Raw genomic sequence first — 12505 nt, 5'->3', positions numbered from 1 at the left:
TGGACTCTGTACTAGTTCAATATAAACGAGCTAATAGAGGTAAAGCTTATGCTTAAGAATTGCTGAAGAGTTCTCATGTCATCGATCATGTTATGTATATTTGATATCCATTCAACTCCTTTGTCTTGTGTACTCTGATTTTTTTGTTCTTAACTAGGAAAAAGGGACGCAATTTATAATCGTGAAGGAGAATAATCATGAAAGCATTGTCTCAATTTATAAGTTAACTGAAAACTTTGTAGCTAATAATGATAATCTAAAAAAACTTATAGATATTTTAAGCTAATGATTATTGAAGATTGTGACAATTCATAGCTCATGTATGTAATGTAGGACTTTATTATTTGGGTAGGCAGAGTATAGTGTGGTATATGGGATTAGAGATAATGTGTGTGTGTGTGTGTGTTTTTTTTTTTTTTTTTATTAAAGGGAGGGGATCGAACTTAGGCGCACGCAAAATAATTTATGGCCCTTCCAAATAGGCTACTTTAATAACTACAGAGATAATGTGTGTTGATATGTATTAGCAACAGCATCAACAGGTTGTGTAAATCATGCTTTTGTGGTAAAGGCCTGAAATGTCACTGTTTTAACCTTTTTGAGAAAGAGACACTACTAGGATAGGACTTCAACATTTCTTCACTTAAAGGTCATTGGACTGATTTATATTGTGCTCAGTGCGGTCTCATTGTGCATTTACATTTTTAACAACGAAACGTTATTTGGTTTTCTCTTTTTAAGCCAATAAGTCTGAAAGAGGAAGGGAATGGTCCTAAATTTGAGCTAAAGAAGATGAGTGATCTGAGTAAGACCATCTGTCATGAAGCAGGCTTCACATAACACCTCAAAGAACCGAATATTGATAATCTTTGAGCAAGAAGATGAACGCCTTGAATAACCGAACAAGCTCAACATGGACATGAATAATTCCCCAACAAACAATCAATAACAAGTTTAGAATCTCCTTCAATTAGAATTTCCAGGGGTAAAATGAGTCGATGGCATTCGGAGGGTAAAGTGAGACACGAGTCATAATTCAAAAAGCATAGGCATAATTAAGCCAAAACATTAATAACATTTTGTTAAATTTCAAATATGTTAATCATACATAAAAAGTTGCAATCTATTCAAATCTAGGCACTTAAAATTATTTTACAATCTCAAATTAAAGTCAAATCAGGTTGAAGAGCCAAATCTTGACAACAAAATCCTATGCATGAAATCTTCAAACTGTTTGGTCTTCTCCTTTCTCAAATCTTCATCAATGGGATGTTCAAGAAATCCTACAAAAAAAACAAAACTTTGCGAGGAAGCAAAAGTTTCCTTGCCCTATCAAGCAATTTATTCCCTAGATATCTCAAATTCAGCACCAATTGGTAAATGATCGCTTGGATGGATGAAGTTTGGTAGTCCGCCATAAACATCAGAAGAGTCTGGTTCTGGAAGCTCAAGAAAACTGACTGGTTTTATGTGGTCAGATGGGGAAAAGAATATATAATCAAGGGTATCAGTGAAGCCAGGGGTGCAATTTGTAAATGGCGGTTCACCTCTTGTAGAAGCATACACACTGCACAAGGGAATGGGCAGATCTTCTAAAATATCTGGCGTCGGTTCCGATGAAGGGTTGCCCGAAATAAGGTACTGATAAACCTGAAATGTCAAAAATGTTAGAACTAGTGGAACTATTAGAATTTTTTTTTTTGGTAACAATCGTGGCTCAAAGCCCAAACATAAAGAACCTACACTACACGACAAAAACGAAGAACTCCTTATATGTCATCTCTATCTCTCAGAGCATCTCCAGTCCTTTTCCTATATTTTTCTTCAATTTGAGGATAATTTAGGGAAAAAAGTTAGATTTTGGGAAAGACTATCCAATGCTAAAGTAGAAATTTTCCCTATATCTTTTTTTTGTTTGGGTTTCTAGTCTAAAATTTGACTGGAGGTTTGTGAAGAGTTTGAGGAGCCCCATCCATTTAACTTGATTTGGGAAAAATTTTAGGAAAATCTCAAATTTGGGGAGATTTTGGGGAATGGTTGGAGCTATGTTTTATATCATTTTTCCCCAAATTTAAATTTGGGGAAAAGTTTAGGGAAGGCCTGGAGATACTCTAACAAACTGCTCAATACTTGGAGGAGGAGCAGAAAACCAAACAACCCCAAGTGGAAGGGACAAAGCCAGATCCGCCATACGGTCAGCCACCATATTTCTCTCTCTGTACACACGAACCACCTCACATTCCCAAGAGCGGCCCATGAAATTCCGACAGCTAAGGATTAACTCAGATAAAGGATGCTCAGAGCACACCACACTGTTCACAAGCCGAACTGCAATAGCAGAGTCAGACTGAACAATAACTCTTCTGAAACCCTTATCCCAACTTCCCAAGGACATTGAAGATTTTTCCAAGCAAGCAAGCTACTTGCCAGAAACTTGATCTCAGCTTGAAAGTCTTTTACTTGGATGCTTCTAGGAGCCCCGTATGGTCTCCACAAACACTTTCTATGTTTTATGTTAGTTTTTATTCACACTAACATCATTTTTTTTTTATAAATCTACTTATTTTTCTGTTGCTCACAAAACTTCCAACATACTTTGGCTCGTATTAGACAAGACTGTTGTTTAACAATGAAATTTAAATACTGGGAGTCTGGAACACCCTCTCAGGCATCATCACCTGGCTGCATGGACTAAGATAAAACCAAGGGAATCTAAACAATTCAGACACAAAAATGCAATAGGCAATACAAAGAGGAAACCAAGTTACTCAAAATACTCTCTCCCCAGATGGGGTTCAGAGAATACGACCAAAAGAAAAGATGGATTCATAGAATTTGTTAATATATTATTAATATGACCTGTAATTTTGTTTTTTTTGGAGCTGAATAATATGACCTGTATACTAAACATATTTTTTCAGTTTCTTCCTTTTCTACAAGTTCAGTCACCAACTAGAAGAATTAAAAGTGGATAGTTTTTGTGCAAAAGTTCAGGCAAGTTTTTATATGTTATATTAATGGTAGAGTTCACATATTTTGGACTCATATTAGGCAATACTGTTACTTAACAATGAAATTAAAAAACCAGAAGACTTGCACGCACCACCAACTGCCTTCATGGACTAAGACAAAACCCAAAGGATCTGAACCAATCAAACACAACCATGCCATAGGAAATTGAAAGAGGAAACCAAGTAAATTAAGAAGGTTAAGGGCATCAAACCTTATCCCCTGGGGTTGAATTGAAGTCACCAGCTACAATTAATAAAGGAATGCACTCGAATCTGTCTGATACCAATGTTTTAAATCGAGCTAAGCGTGATAGAAGATATTTAGCTTGCGCAAGCTTAACGTCAGCCCAGTCTGGATCCCTGAAGGATAAACAACAATATCCCATACAATTTGAACATATAAATATAAACCCCATGCTAGGCAAAGAAACCTAAACACAACACCACATAAAATAGTAGGAAACAAATAAAAAAAAAAATCAACAACTGTACCAGTAAAGGTGTGTGTTTGCCACGATAACAACATGATTAGAAGGATTTTTTAGCTTGAATGCTCCCATAATTCCAACACAATCACGTTTTAGTCTGACATGAGGATCATAAGGATCTCCACGATCCTGAGTGCTTTTTAATGTTGAAACTGAAGATACAGGTGAATGAAAAAATTGTCATAAGAAACCCAGATAGTAATCATCAATGATCATTAGTTCTGAGGAAAAATTGTAATAAGAAAAACGAAAAACTATGATTAAAAACACCAAAAGAAAAAAACACAGAATAGATGGGAAAAACCAACAACAATGTGAACAACAACAACAAAAACAATAACACAGAGAAAGTATCAACGTATGAGGACCTCCCCTCTGATGTACTATGAATTAATGACATAAATCAGGGGGACTCCAACATTCTGAACCTCTGAGTCAGTACACCAAGAGCAACATGAAGTCAACAATGTAGATATATTGGAAAGCTGTGGTGGTTTAGTTGCTATGATTTGAACTTGTAGCTGTTGTTTTCGTACTGGATTTATTATGTTGAGCAGATGTTGCAATTTATAGTTTGTGGTTTGTGGCTACCTTGTCCACCATGTTTATACTTTCTTTGATCAATAAACTTATGTTTCTTATCAATATATATATATATATATATATATCTATATATCTATATTCCAACAGCATGAATCTGTATTCTCTTGTATACTATTGTTCAAGTGCAAAGAGATTTCAAAATATTTTTCCCTGCAGAGGCAACCATATATCTAGGAAAGAAAATGAAAAAAGAAAATTTGTATAGTACAACAACAGAGCACATTGTCCTGATACAACCTTTTTGAAATGACACCTAATATAAATTAAAGCAACTAGCACAGTAATTATCCATCACTAACAACATCATATCAGTACACATTAACTAAAGCTCATGCCCTTTCTAATTACAATTTGTGAATTTAACCACGAGGATCGACAAGAACATAGAACACCAAAAGTGATTAAATTTAAAACAAGACAAAAAATGAACGAATAAGTAATGGAAGTTACCATTTTTATGGCCACCTTTGTTTTCAATAGCTTCCTTATCATTTGGTTTATCATCACCTAGTTTATTTTCATTTTGAACTGAGTTTACCAGATCATTGTATTCTATTTTCTCCTCTAACACCAACTCTGCCCTGTAGAAAGAAGAAAAGTTAAACAGGCACAATTAAGATAGTCTTACATTTAAATTTAAATAGGTAGCATAAGGTTGAGAAGTTTAAAAATAGTTGGAGAGAAATAATGTACAGTTGTGACTATATCTGTCTCTCATTGCTAGAGACAATGCTATACATTTTGACATTTCAGATAATTGAGCATTAGTCCTCAACTCCCACATGATTCCATGACATAGATGTTGTAAGTGTCTTCTACAGGGAATCAATACAACTTAATTAATATTTCTTTGACATAACCTAAATCTTGTACTTTTTTAATCAACTCCACTAGTTTAGTGTCTCAGCCCCCCTTCTGGAATTGTCTTTTTTTTTTATTTTTGATGAGAAACAAAATTCTATAAAAATCAAGACAATTACAATCTTTGTGGACAAGGTATCCACTAAATACAAACACTAAATGTAATCAAGCTCTAGCTAATATACAACAAAAACCATGACATCTAGATAATAACAGCTTTCCACCCACAAAAGATAGAAAAATTAATTAAAAAATGGAATTTCCCAAGACTCAGAAGAAACCGAAGCCCAAAGTGAAGTCCAAAACCTAGTTTATCCCATTAAACCTGTACCCTCTCCCCTCTGAAACCTTCAAAATTCCTTTAGTCCATTTCAACCACACCACCTAAAACACAGCCAAACCATTCCTCTCTAAGAGCCTTTGTGCCTTTCACAAAATAGAGCCGAGCAAACTGCTAGAATCACCCTACATAGTCCAACCTTCCTAAATAACCTTAACCATAAGCTTAACACAATGGACAATAAGAAACAAATTGTCTCAATCCTCCTTTGCATGTGATACACCATTGGGAAGAAATATTAACATTAGGTCTTCTACAACGAATCACAAGTGTTCACCCTACCATGCGCTATAATCTAAGCAAGGACACATACCTTAGGGGGTACTTTAACCTTCCAAATCATAGAATAGGTTTGGAACAAAGAAAGAGATGGATTATCAAGTAACTCCTTGAAAATAGATTTACAGGAAAATACCCCTGAAGAATCCAAGTTCCATCTCCTTCTATCTGGCCTTGAGGGTTGCAAAATAACCGTTTCCAATAAAGATTGAAATAAGTGAGCTCCCGAATTTCAGATTCATTCAAGTTTCTACAAAATCCTTAATCCCAACTTAAAGGAGGCAAAGAACTGACCACTATTCTGGCTATGGATATACTGTTACATAGGGACAATCTGTAGAGACATGAAAAAGTTATGAACGAAGGAGTTTCCACAACCCAACTCTCTCCCAAAATCTGACCCTCTTCCCATTACCCACCACAAAATGACAGCAGGGCACAAGGTAATCAAACCTTGGAAAATGTCTTTCTCAGGGCAATGAAATGAACCTATTACCACTGGATTAGAATCCCACCAATTTTCGTGCAAGTGCAACCCATATTTGCTTCTAAAGACAATATGTCATAAGGGAACCCTCTACAACGGAAATCTCATTACCATGTTCCAAGTAATGCCTAATTTCTATTCGCCAAATTGCAAACTCCCAAACCACCCTTATCCTTAACCTGAGGCACTACTCCAAATAATTAATGCTCCATCTTCCCTTGAATCAAAATTTTCGCACAAAAAAATTCCTTATCAATTTCACTTGTGCTGGAATTTTTTTGTTTAAAATATAGATAATAGGTTAGAAAGCTGCTAACAACCAATTGAATCAAAGCTAACGAACCTCCTCATGAGAGAAATGCTTTCTTCCAACCTTCCAATCTCTTTTCCACTTTCTCTTCCACCAAATCCCAAAAATTACCAATCCATGGATTAACTCCAAGTGGGATGCCCCAAGTATTTCAATGGCCAACTCTCCACTCTACAACCCAAAGAATTGGCTCAATCAATTTACTTTACTAGTTGAATATTTATCCATGCAAATGAACACTTGGCCTTGTTAATTTTTGGCCCCAATAACAAACAAAATGTCTCCAACAATTTGAATAGATCAACACTTGTGTTGTTAAATGTTAAATGCCTACTCTTATTATTATTTTCTTATTTTTCTAGATGGGTCATTCTAGTTAATAAGTATTTTAACTTATACATTTTTGAATTGGAAAAAGAAATCAATTTTTAACATACATGTTGTGCTTATAAAAAATTCCACATCCGTCACGCTTTTGCCCACTCCTCTGAATATAAATACTAGAATACCCATTGCTCTCTATATTTCCTTTGTAAAAGCTGTCGTACTCATCAACTTCCTGGAAAGAATTTTATATTTTTCAAAACAAGTTATATAAAATGGGATAGCAAGTATTTAAACTCAAAACAAGTAGACATTAGGAGGGAATGTTACCTCCCCAGTCTTCAAAGAGAATTAGAATAAGATAACAAAGAAAGAGAAAAGAAAACCTGTAGGCAGAGAAAGTCAGCTTCAAGGTTCTTGAGAACACTCAAAATTGCCTGTGATCGAGCTTTCCACCTATAGTAAGCATAATTTCCAAATATAAATTGTCATTTGAGATGTTACTAGGCCAGATACAACTAAGATATCAAACTCTGAAGTACAAACAAGAAGTATACTTTAACTTTATACTTTCAAGAATTCCCTCCTTTCAGCTAATTTTCTCATATGTAAAGGTCAAAAGGAAAAGTCAAAACATCATGTGAAGGTAGCAAGAATTCTGGACATCATAGAATTTAAAGGATAATGGAACGGAAAGGATTTGGGGTATATTCTAGTGAAATGCAAGTCTGAATAGACCTGAAAATAAAAGAGAGGTACAAGAAGAAAAGAAATAGTTATGGACTAGGTAACAAAGAAAATTCTTCTGAAGCAGAATATTGTATGACGCCTATGTTATTATCTTCATAACTCTTTTTGACATGTATAGTTTTTTTCTTAGCAAACATATGCTTTATTATCTTCATGATTCTTTTTGAATTTATATAACATGTGCAAGAAAAAATTTGCCAAAATAAAAAACCTAATTTATTTCTTCTGGGACTTCGCCAAATGTTCAGAAATCGAGTCAAAACATCACCAGAAGCTGATTTTTATTGCTAGTTATTTAATGTAACAAAGTATAACCATGTACTAGGGACATGACATACCATCTGGGCATGCAAAAACAAACATTTACATGTTATATACATGCAACCAAACCCAAATTCTATCTTATACATAGGTCTAAGTTCCTGCTTATTATTCTGTGGACATAGTAGGTTTAATTGTTTGCTATGTATTCCTCGAAGCCAATATTATTCTAATATCATGCCAATTTATGAAACACATAATAAGGGAAATTATTGATCACAGGATAAGAAAACAAGGATGACTTAGGTTATGATTTATACTTGAGACAAGTGGATGGAGAGTGTGGAAACAAGGAGCTCTTTACAAATACCTATCACATAACAAATATAAATAAAGAAATTGTTAAGGGTAAAAATATGAGAACAGAAACCAAAATATGGCAATTAACATGCACAAGGGATTTAAATTCCTTAAATCTAATCTGTAGGGAGTTCCCTCAGCACAAAACAAATTATGACATAATGAAGATAAGAGAACTACTAAAACCAAAGGAAGGGAAAATTAAAGTAAATTAAATTCACATTTAATGATTTAACACACAAAAAAAAAAAATATATCAGTTCAACAGGGAATGATGAGAAACGAACATATATAAATTCATCAAAATTTTGTCAAACAAATCCACTATATCATACCTGATAAAGCCAATGCAACAGTGTATAAGGCAAATATAAATTATGTCTCACACACCCACAGCATTGCATATACTCAACACTATTTTATCCCATTCATTTTATAATGATCACAAAACTTAGAATCAAACCATCATGTGGCATAGAAAGGTAAAAAGGGACTAAATTCACAATGAAACAAATTTTGAATTTTAAGCTTTCCTTCCTCTCTAGTCCTGTGAAGCAAATTTTACTATGCTTGCTCTGTGAGAACACAATATTTATCATAGTTGTTGTCATATGTAATTTCCATTAAGTTATAAAAAATAAAAAATCCAATTTTTTCAAAGAGTGCTTTGTGCAATACAATTAATTGTTTAATCCCACTTCATACAATAAACACCAAAAGGAACAAGTTACAAAACTACGAATTAAACACAAAATGGGAAATTAAATCAGAGAAGTGAGTGTCATAGTCATACCTGAGCCAAAATGTTATACGACACAAGACTAAACCTGATACCTGCAAATATCACATTATTTTAAGTCATGCTTTACAGCACAATTGTAAACAAAAACAAAAAAACAAAATTTTTTGACATAAATAAAGGGCATAACAGATTACCATCAGGTTTACTTATTGAAGAGATGGCACTCTCTTCAACAGCAATAAATCTTGGGCATTTTGGTGATTGAGTTGAGCTCATTCTGCTCAAAACTCTTCTGCAACAAAACCCACAAATCATTATTGAGAGGAAAACAAAAAGGAAGAAGAAGAAGGTAAAATTGAGGCATCATTTTCTGGCGAGCATTACATAGTTCGATTACTTGTGAAAGAGGGAATGGGTAGGCGGGGAAACACAGGAAAAGCCCTTAGCATTGATAGAGAAGGCAACAACTACGCGGACTAGGTGCTTGTTACAAGACTGAAGCCGAAGATAAGATTTGTGGAGGGTTGGGACTTGAGACTAAACAAGGGAGACGGGAAGAGAGATGTCATGTGAGAGACAGAGTTAGGAGAGAGGAGCTGATTCTGAGGGAAAAAACAGAGGTAGCGGCGTCGGTTTTTAAAAGAGAAATCCCAAAACTTATACTTGCTGATGTGGCCAACTATAAACCATTAGATGGTTTTGATGATATATCAGAGCAGAGTAGCAACCTATGCATTAAACCATGGCTCTCATACGCCAACAACTCCCTCCTCCTCCACTTCCCTTCATTTACAGTCACTCTCCAAACCACCCTTTCACAAAACCTCACCTCTTTATGCTCTCCAAAACCCTCAGACTTTTCTCTCTGTACGCAGCTCCACCCACTCCCACTTCTCACTCCTCATCCTCCATTTTCCTTCCCTTTCTCCAAGACGAAGAAGAAGATGAAGAAGAAGATGATGATGATGATGATGAACAGGAAGACCTAAAAGCATGTGAAGAAGAAGAGCAAGAAGAAGACCCAGATGATCCAATTCTAAGATTCTTCAAGTCTCGCACTTCAACCCAAGACCCTCCACGTGAAGGCAAGCTCTTACTTCAAAAGAACCGTCGCTCTTTGTGGCGTCTAGCTGACGATACCCAACTCGTGGACGAATCAGAAACCGAGTCTGGTATCGAAGAAGTGCTTGAAGGACATAAGGAACAAGTGGGTCCAACGAATTTTGATTCAAAGGCGTTTCCAGAGGGCGTTGTTGGAGAGATTTTGCAGAAAGCGAGGAATTTGCCGCAGAATTTGACACTGGGAGAGGTATTGGAAGGTTTTGAAGGGAGGGTTGGGGAGAAAGAGTGCGTGGAGGTGTTGGAGCTGATGGGTGAAGAGGGCCTCTTAGTGGGTTGTTTGTATTTCTTTGAGTGGATGGGTTTGCAGGAACCTTCTCTTGTTACTCCTCGGGCGTGTTCGGTTTTGTTTCCTATATTGGGGAGAGCTGGAATCGGGGATAAGTTGATGGTTTTGTTTAGAAATTTACCAACCAAGAGGGAATTCAGGAATGTTCACGTTTATAATGCTGCAATGTCTGGCCTCATGTGCTCTAAGAGGTATGACATTCTTGGTACTTTGCTCTAGTTTACTCTTTCGTAGTTTAGTATTTCAGTTTTGGTCAATTTGTAATTATGAGTATGTTTGCTTATCAAGAAGACTAAGTCAAAAGATTGACATCAAGTAAAAACTCACTTGTAGTATTTTAGTGCAGCAAAGTAATGTTGTTATATAATGAGTAACTGGCAGTATGGATCATCAGCTTCGCGTGCATGTTACTTGCATAATTGCATTACATTAACATATTCTTAACATAACTTATTTGTTTATTAGTTGAAAAACAAAACTTTTGGCAAAGCTGTGGCCATTGATGCAATAGGCAATGCTTTCAGATGATGAAGGAACTTGCTAAAATTCATATTAATACTTACCAACTTATTTCAGGTATGATGATGCTTGGAAGGTGTATGAGGCCATGGAAGCAAATAATACCCTTCCGGATCATGTTACATGTTCAATAATGATTACTATCATGCGAAAAATTGGCCGTAGTGCAAAAGATGCATGGGAGTTCTTTGAGAGAATGAACAGGAAAGGCGTCAAATGGAGTCAAGAAGTTTTGGGCGCTCTTATAAAATCATTCTGTGATGAGGGGTTGAAGAGTGAAGCCCTTATAATTCAAGCAGAAATGGAGAAGAAAGGGATCTCATCAAATGCTATTGTGTACAATACTTTAATGAATGCTTTTTGTAATTCCAACCAAGTTGAAGAAGCTGAAGGTCTCTTTGCTGAGATGAAATCAAAAGGAATTAAACCCACATCTGCCACCTTTAATATTCTAATGGATGCATACAGCAGAAAAATGCAGTCTGAGATTGTTGAGAAGCTGCTGGTAGAAATGCAGGACATGGGATTGGAGCCAAATGTCAAATCCTATACATGTCTAATTAGTGCATATGGGAGGCAGAAGAAGATGAGTGACATGGCTGCAGATGCATTTTTGAGGATGAAGAAAGTTGGTATAAGTCCAACTTCACATTCTTATACAGCTCTTATTCATGCATATTCAGTCAGTGGGTGGCATGAGAAAGCTTACATTGCATTTGAGAATATGCGAAGGGAAGGGTTAAAGCCCTCCATAGAAACATATACTGCATTACTGGATGCATTTAGGCGTGCTGGTGACACCCAGACATTGATGAAATTTTGGAAATTGATGATCAAAGAGAAAGTTGAGGGGACTAGGGTGACATTCAACACTCTTCTTGATGGCTTTGCTAAACAAGGTCACTATATTGAAGCAAGAGATGTGATTTCTGAATTTGGGAATTTGGGTTTGCAACCAACAGTGTTGACATATAATATGCTGATGAATGCATATGCACGGGGAGGGCAACACGCAAAGTTGCCACAGTTGTTGAAAGAGATGGCAGCTCTCAATTTAAAACCTGATTCTGTCACTTACTCAACCATGATCTACGCATATGTTCGTGTTCGTGATTTCAAAAGAGCATTTTTCTACCACAAGCAAATGATAAAAAAAGGACAAGTGCCAGATGCTAAGTCTTATGAGAAGCTTAGGGCAATTTTGGATGTCAAAGTTGCAAGAAAGAACAAGAAGGACAGGAGTGCTATTCTCGGTATAATTAATAGCAAAATGGGTTTGTTGAAAGTTAAGAAGAAGGGAAAGAAAGATGAGTTCTGGAAGAACAAGAAAAAGCGTTATCTGAGAACTGATAATAATTCGTTTAATGGTGTTGGGGAATGAAGACCTATCTTCAGCTCATATTTTTCTGGAATGCCCTTTAAGACTTTCAGAAAGTGTATGAGATAGCTGTTTCATAATTTCATGTCAGGACACACTGTCTTGGTTGGGAACTTGGCAGGATGCTGGTTTTATATATTCATAAAAGCTCAAGTTATTAATCCCCAGAAATATTCCTTTTAGGCTTTCAAATCACCAGTAGTCTGGTGTTGCTGGTTTTCTTTACTGTGTCTGAAATCCCATTTGTAACTCTGTTCACTAGAGTGAGAGCTTTGATGTGTATTGTTTTTGTTTCAAATTGATGGAGAAAAATGCCCATGTATATATATTTTGATGTTTTAATTTCAGGAGCATCAGAACAAATAGATTTTAAAATTCATACGA

The 12505-nt window shown here is 35.8% G+C and overlaps 2 protein-coding genes across 3 annotated transcripts; one reads left to right on the top strand and one right to left on the bottom strand.

The window, feature by feature from the left end:
• Nucleotides 1-1074: 1074 nt before the first annotated feature.
• On the bottom strand, nucleotides 1075-9335 carry LOC147273260 (DNAse I-like superfamily protein). Of its 2 annotated transcripts, XM_086256076.1 has the most exons (10): nucleotides 9201-9335; nucleotides 9011-9108; nucleotides 8868-8908; nucleotides 8035-8084; nucleotides 7090-7159; nucleotides 6817-6938; nucleotides 4553-4683; nucleotides 3504-3651; nucleotides 3224-3371; nucleotides 1075-1650 (listed from the first exon to the last, which is right to left on the bottom strand). In XM_086256076.1, exons 1-10 carry the CDS (start codon nucleotides 9263-9265, stop codon nucleotides 1342-1344), a joined length of 1182 nt encoding a protein of 393 aa, XP_086112202.1. In that variant the 5' UTR covers nucleotides 9266-9335; the 3' UTR covers nucleotides 1075-1341. The 2 variants fall into 2 exon arrangements, with proteins under 2 accessions (XP_086112202.1, XP_086112203.1); XM_086256077.1 differs by lacking the exon at nucleotides 8035-8084 and having other exon boundaries at nucleotides 9201-9240.
• Nucleotides 9336-9401: 66 nt separating this feature from the next.
• Nucleotides 9402-12463, top strand: EMB1006 (Pentatricopeptide repeat (PPR) superfamily protein). The gene is made up of 2 exons (XM_086256075.1): nucleotides 9402-10415; nucleotides 10801-12463. Exons 1-2 carry the CDS (start codon nucleotides 9559-9561, stop codon nucleotides 12122-12124), a joined length of 2181 nt encoding a protein of 726 aa, XP_086112201.1. The 5' UTR covers nucleotides 9402-9558; the 3' UTR covers nucleotides 12125-12463.
• The last annotated feature ends 42 nt before the right edge of the window (nucleotides 12464-12505 follow it).

This window comes from Dryas octopetala, chromosome 9, assembly GCF_963921425.1.
Source record: "Dryas octopetala chromosome 9, drDryOcto1.1, whole genome shotgun sequence".
NCBI classification, from domain to species: Eukaryota; Viridiplantae; Streptophyta; class Magnoliopsida; order Rosales; family Rosaceae; genus Dryas; species Dryas octopetala.
This window is presented reverse-complemented; position numbering and strand designations above follow the sequence as displayed.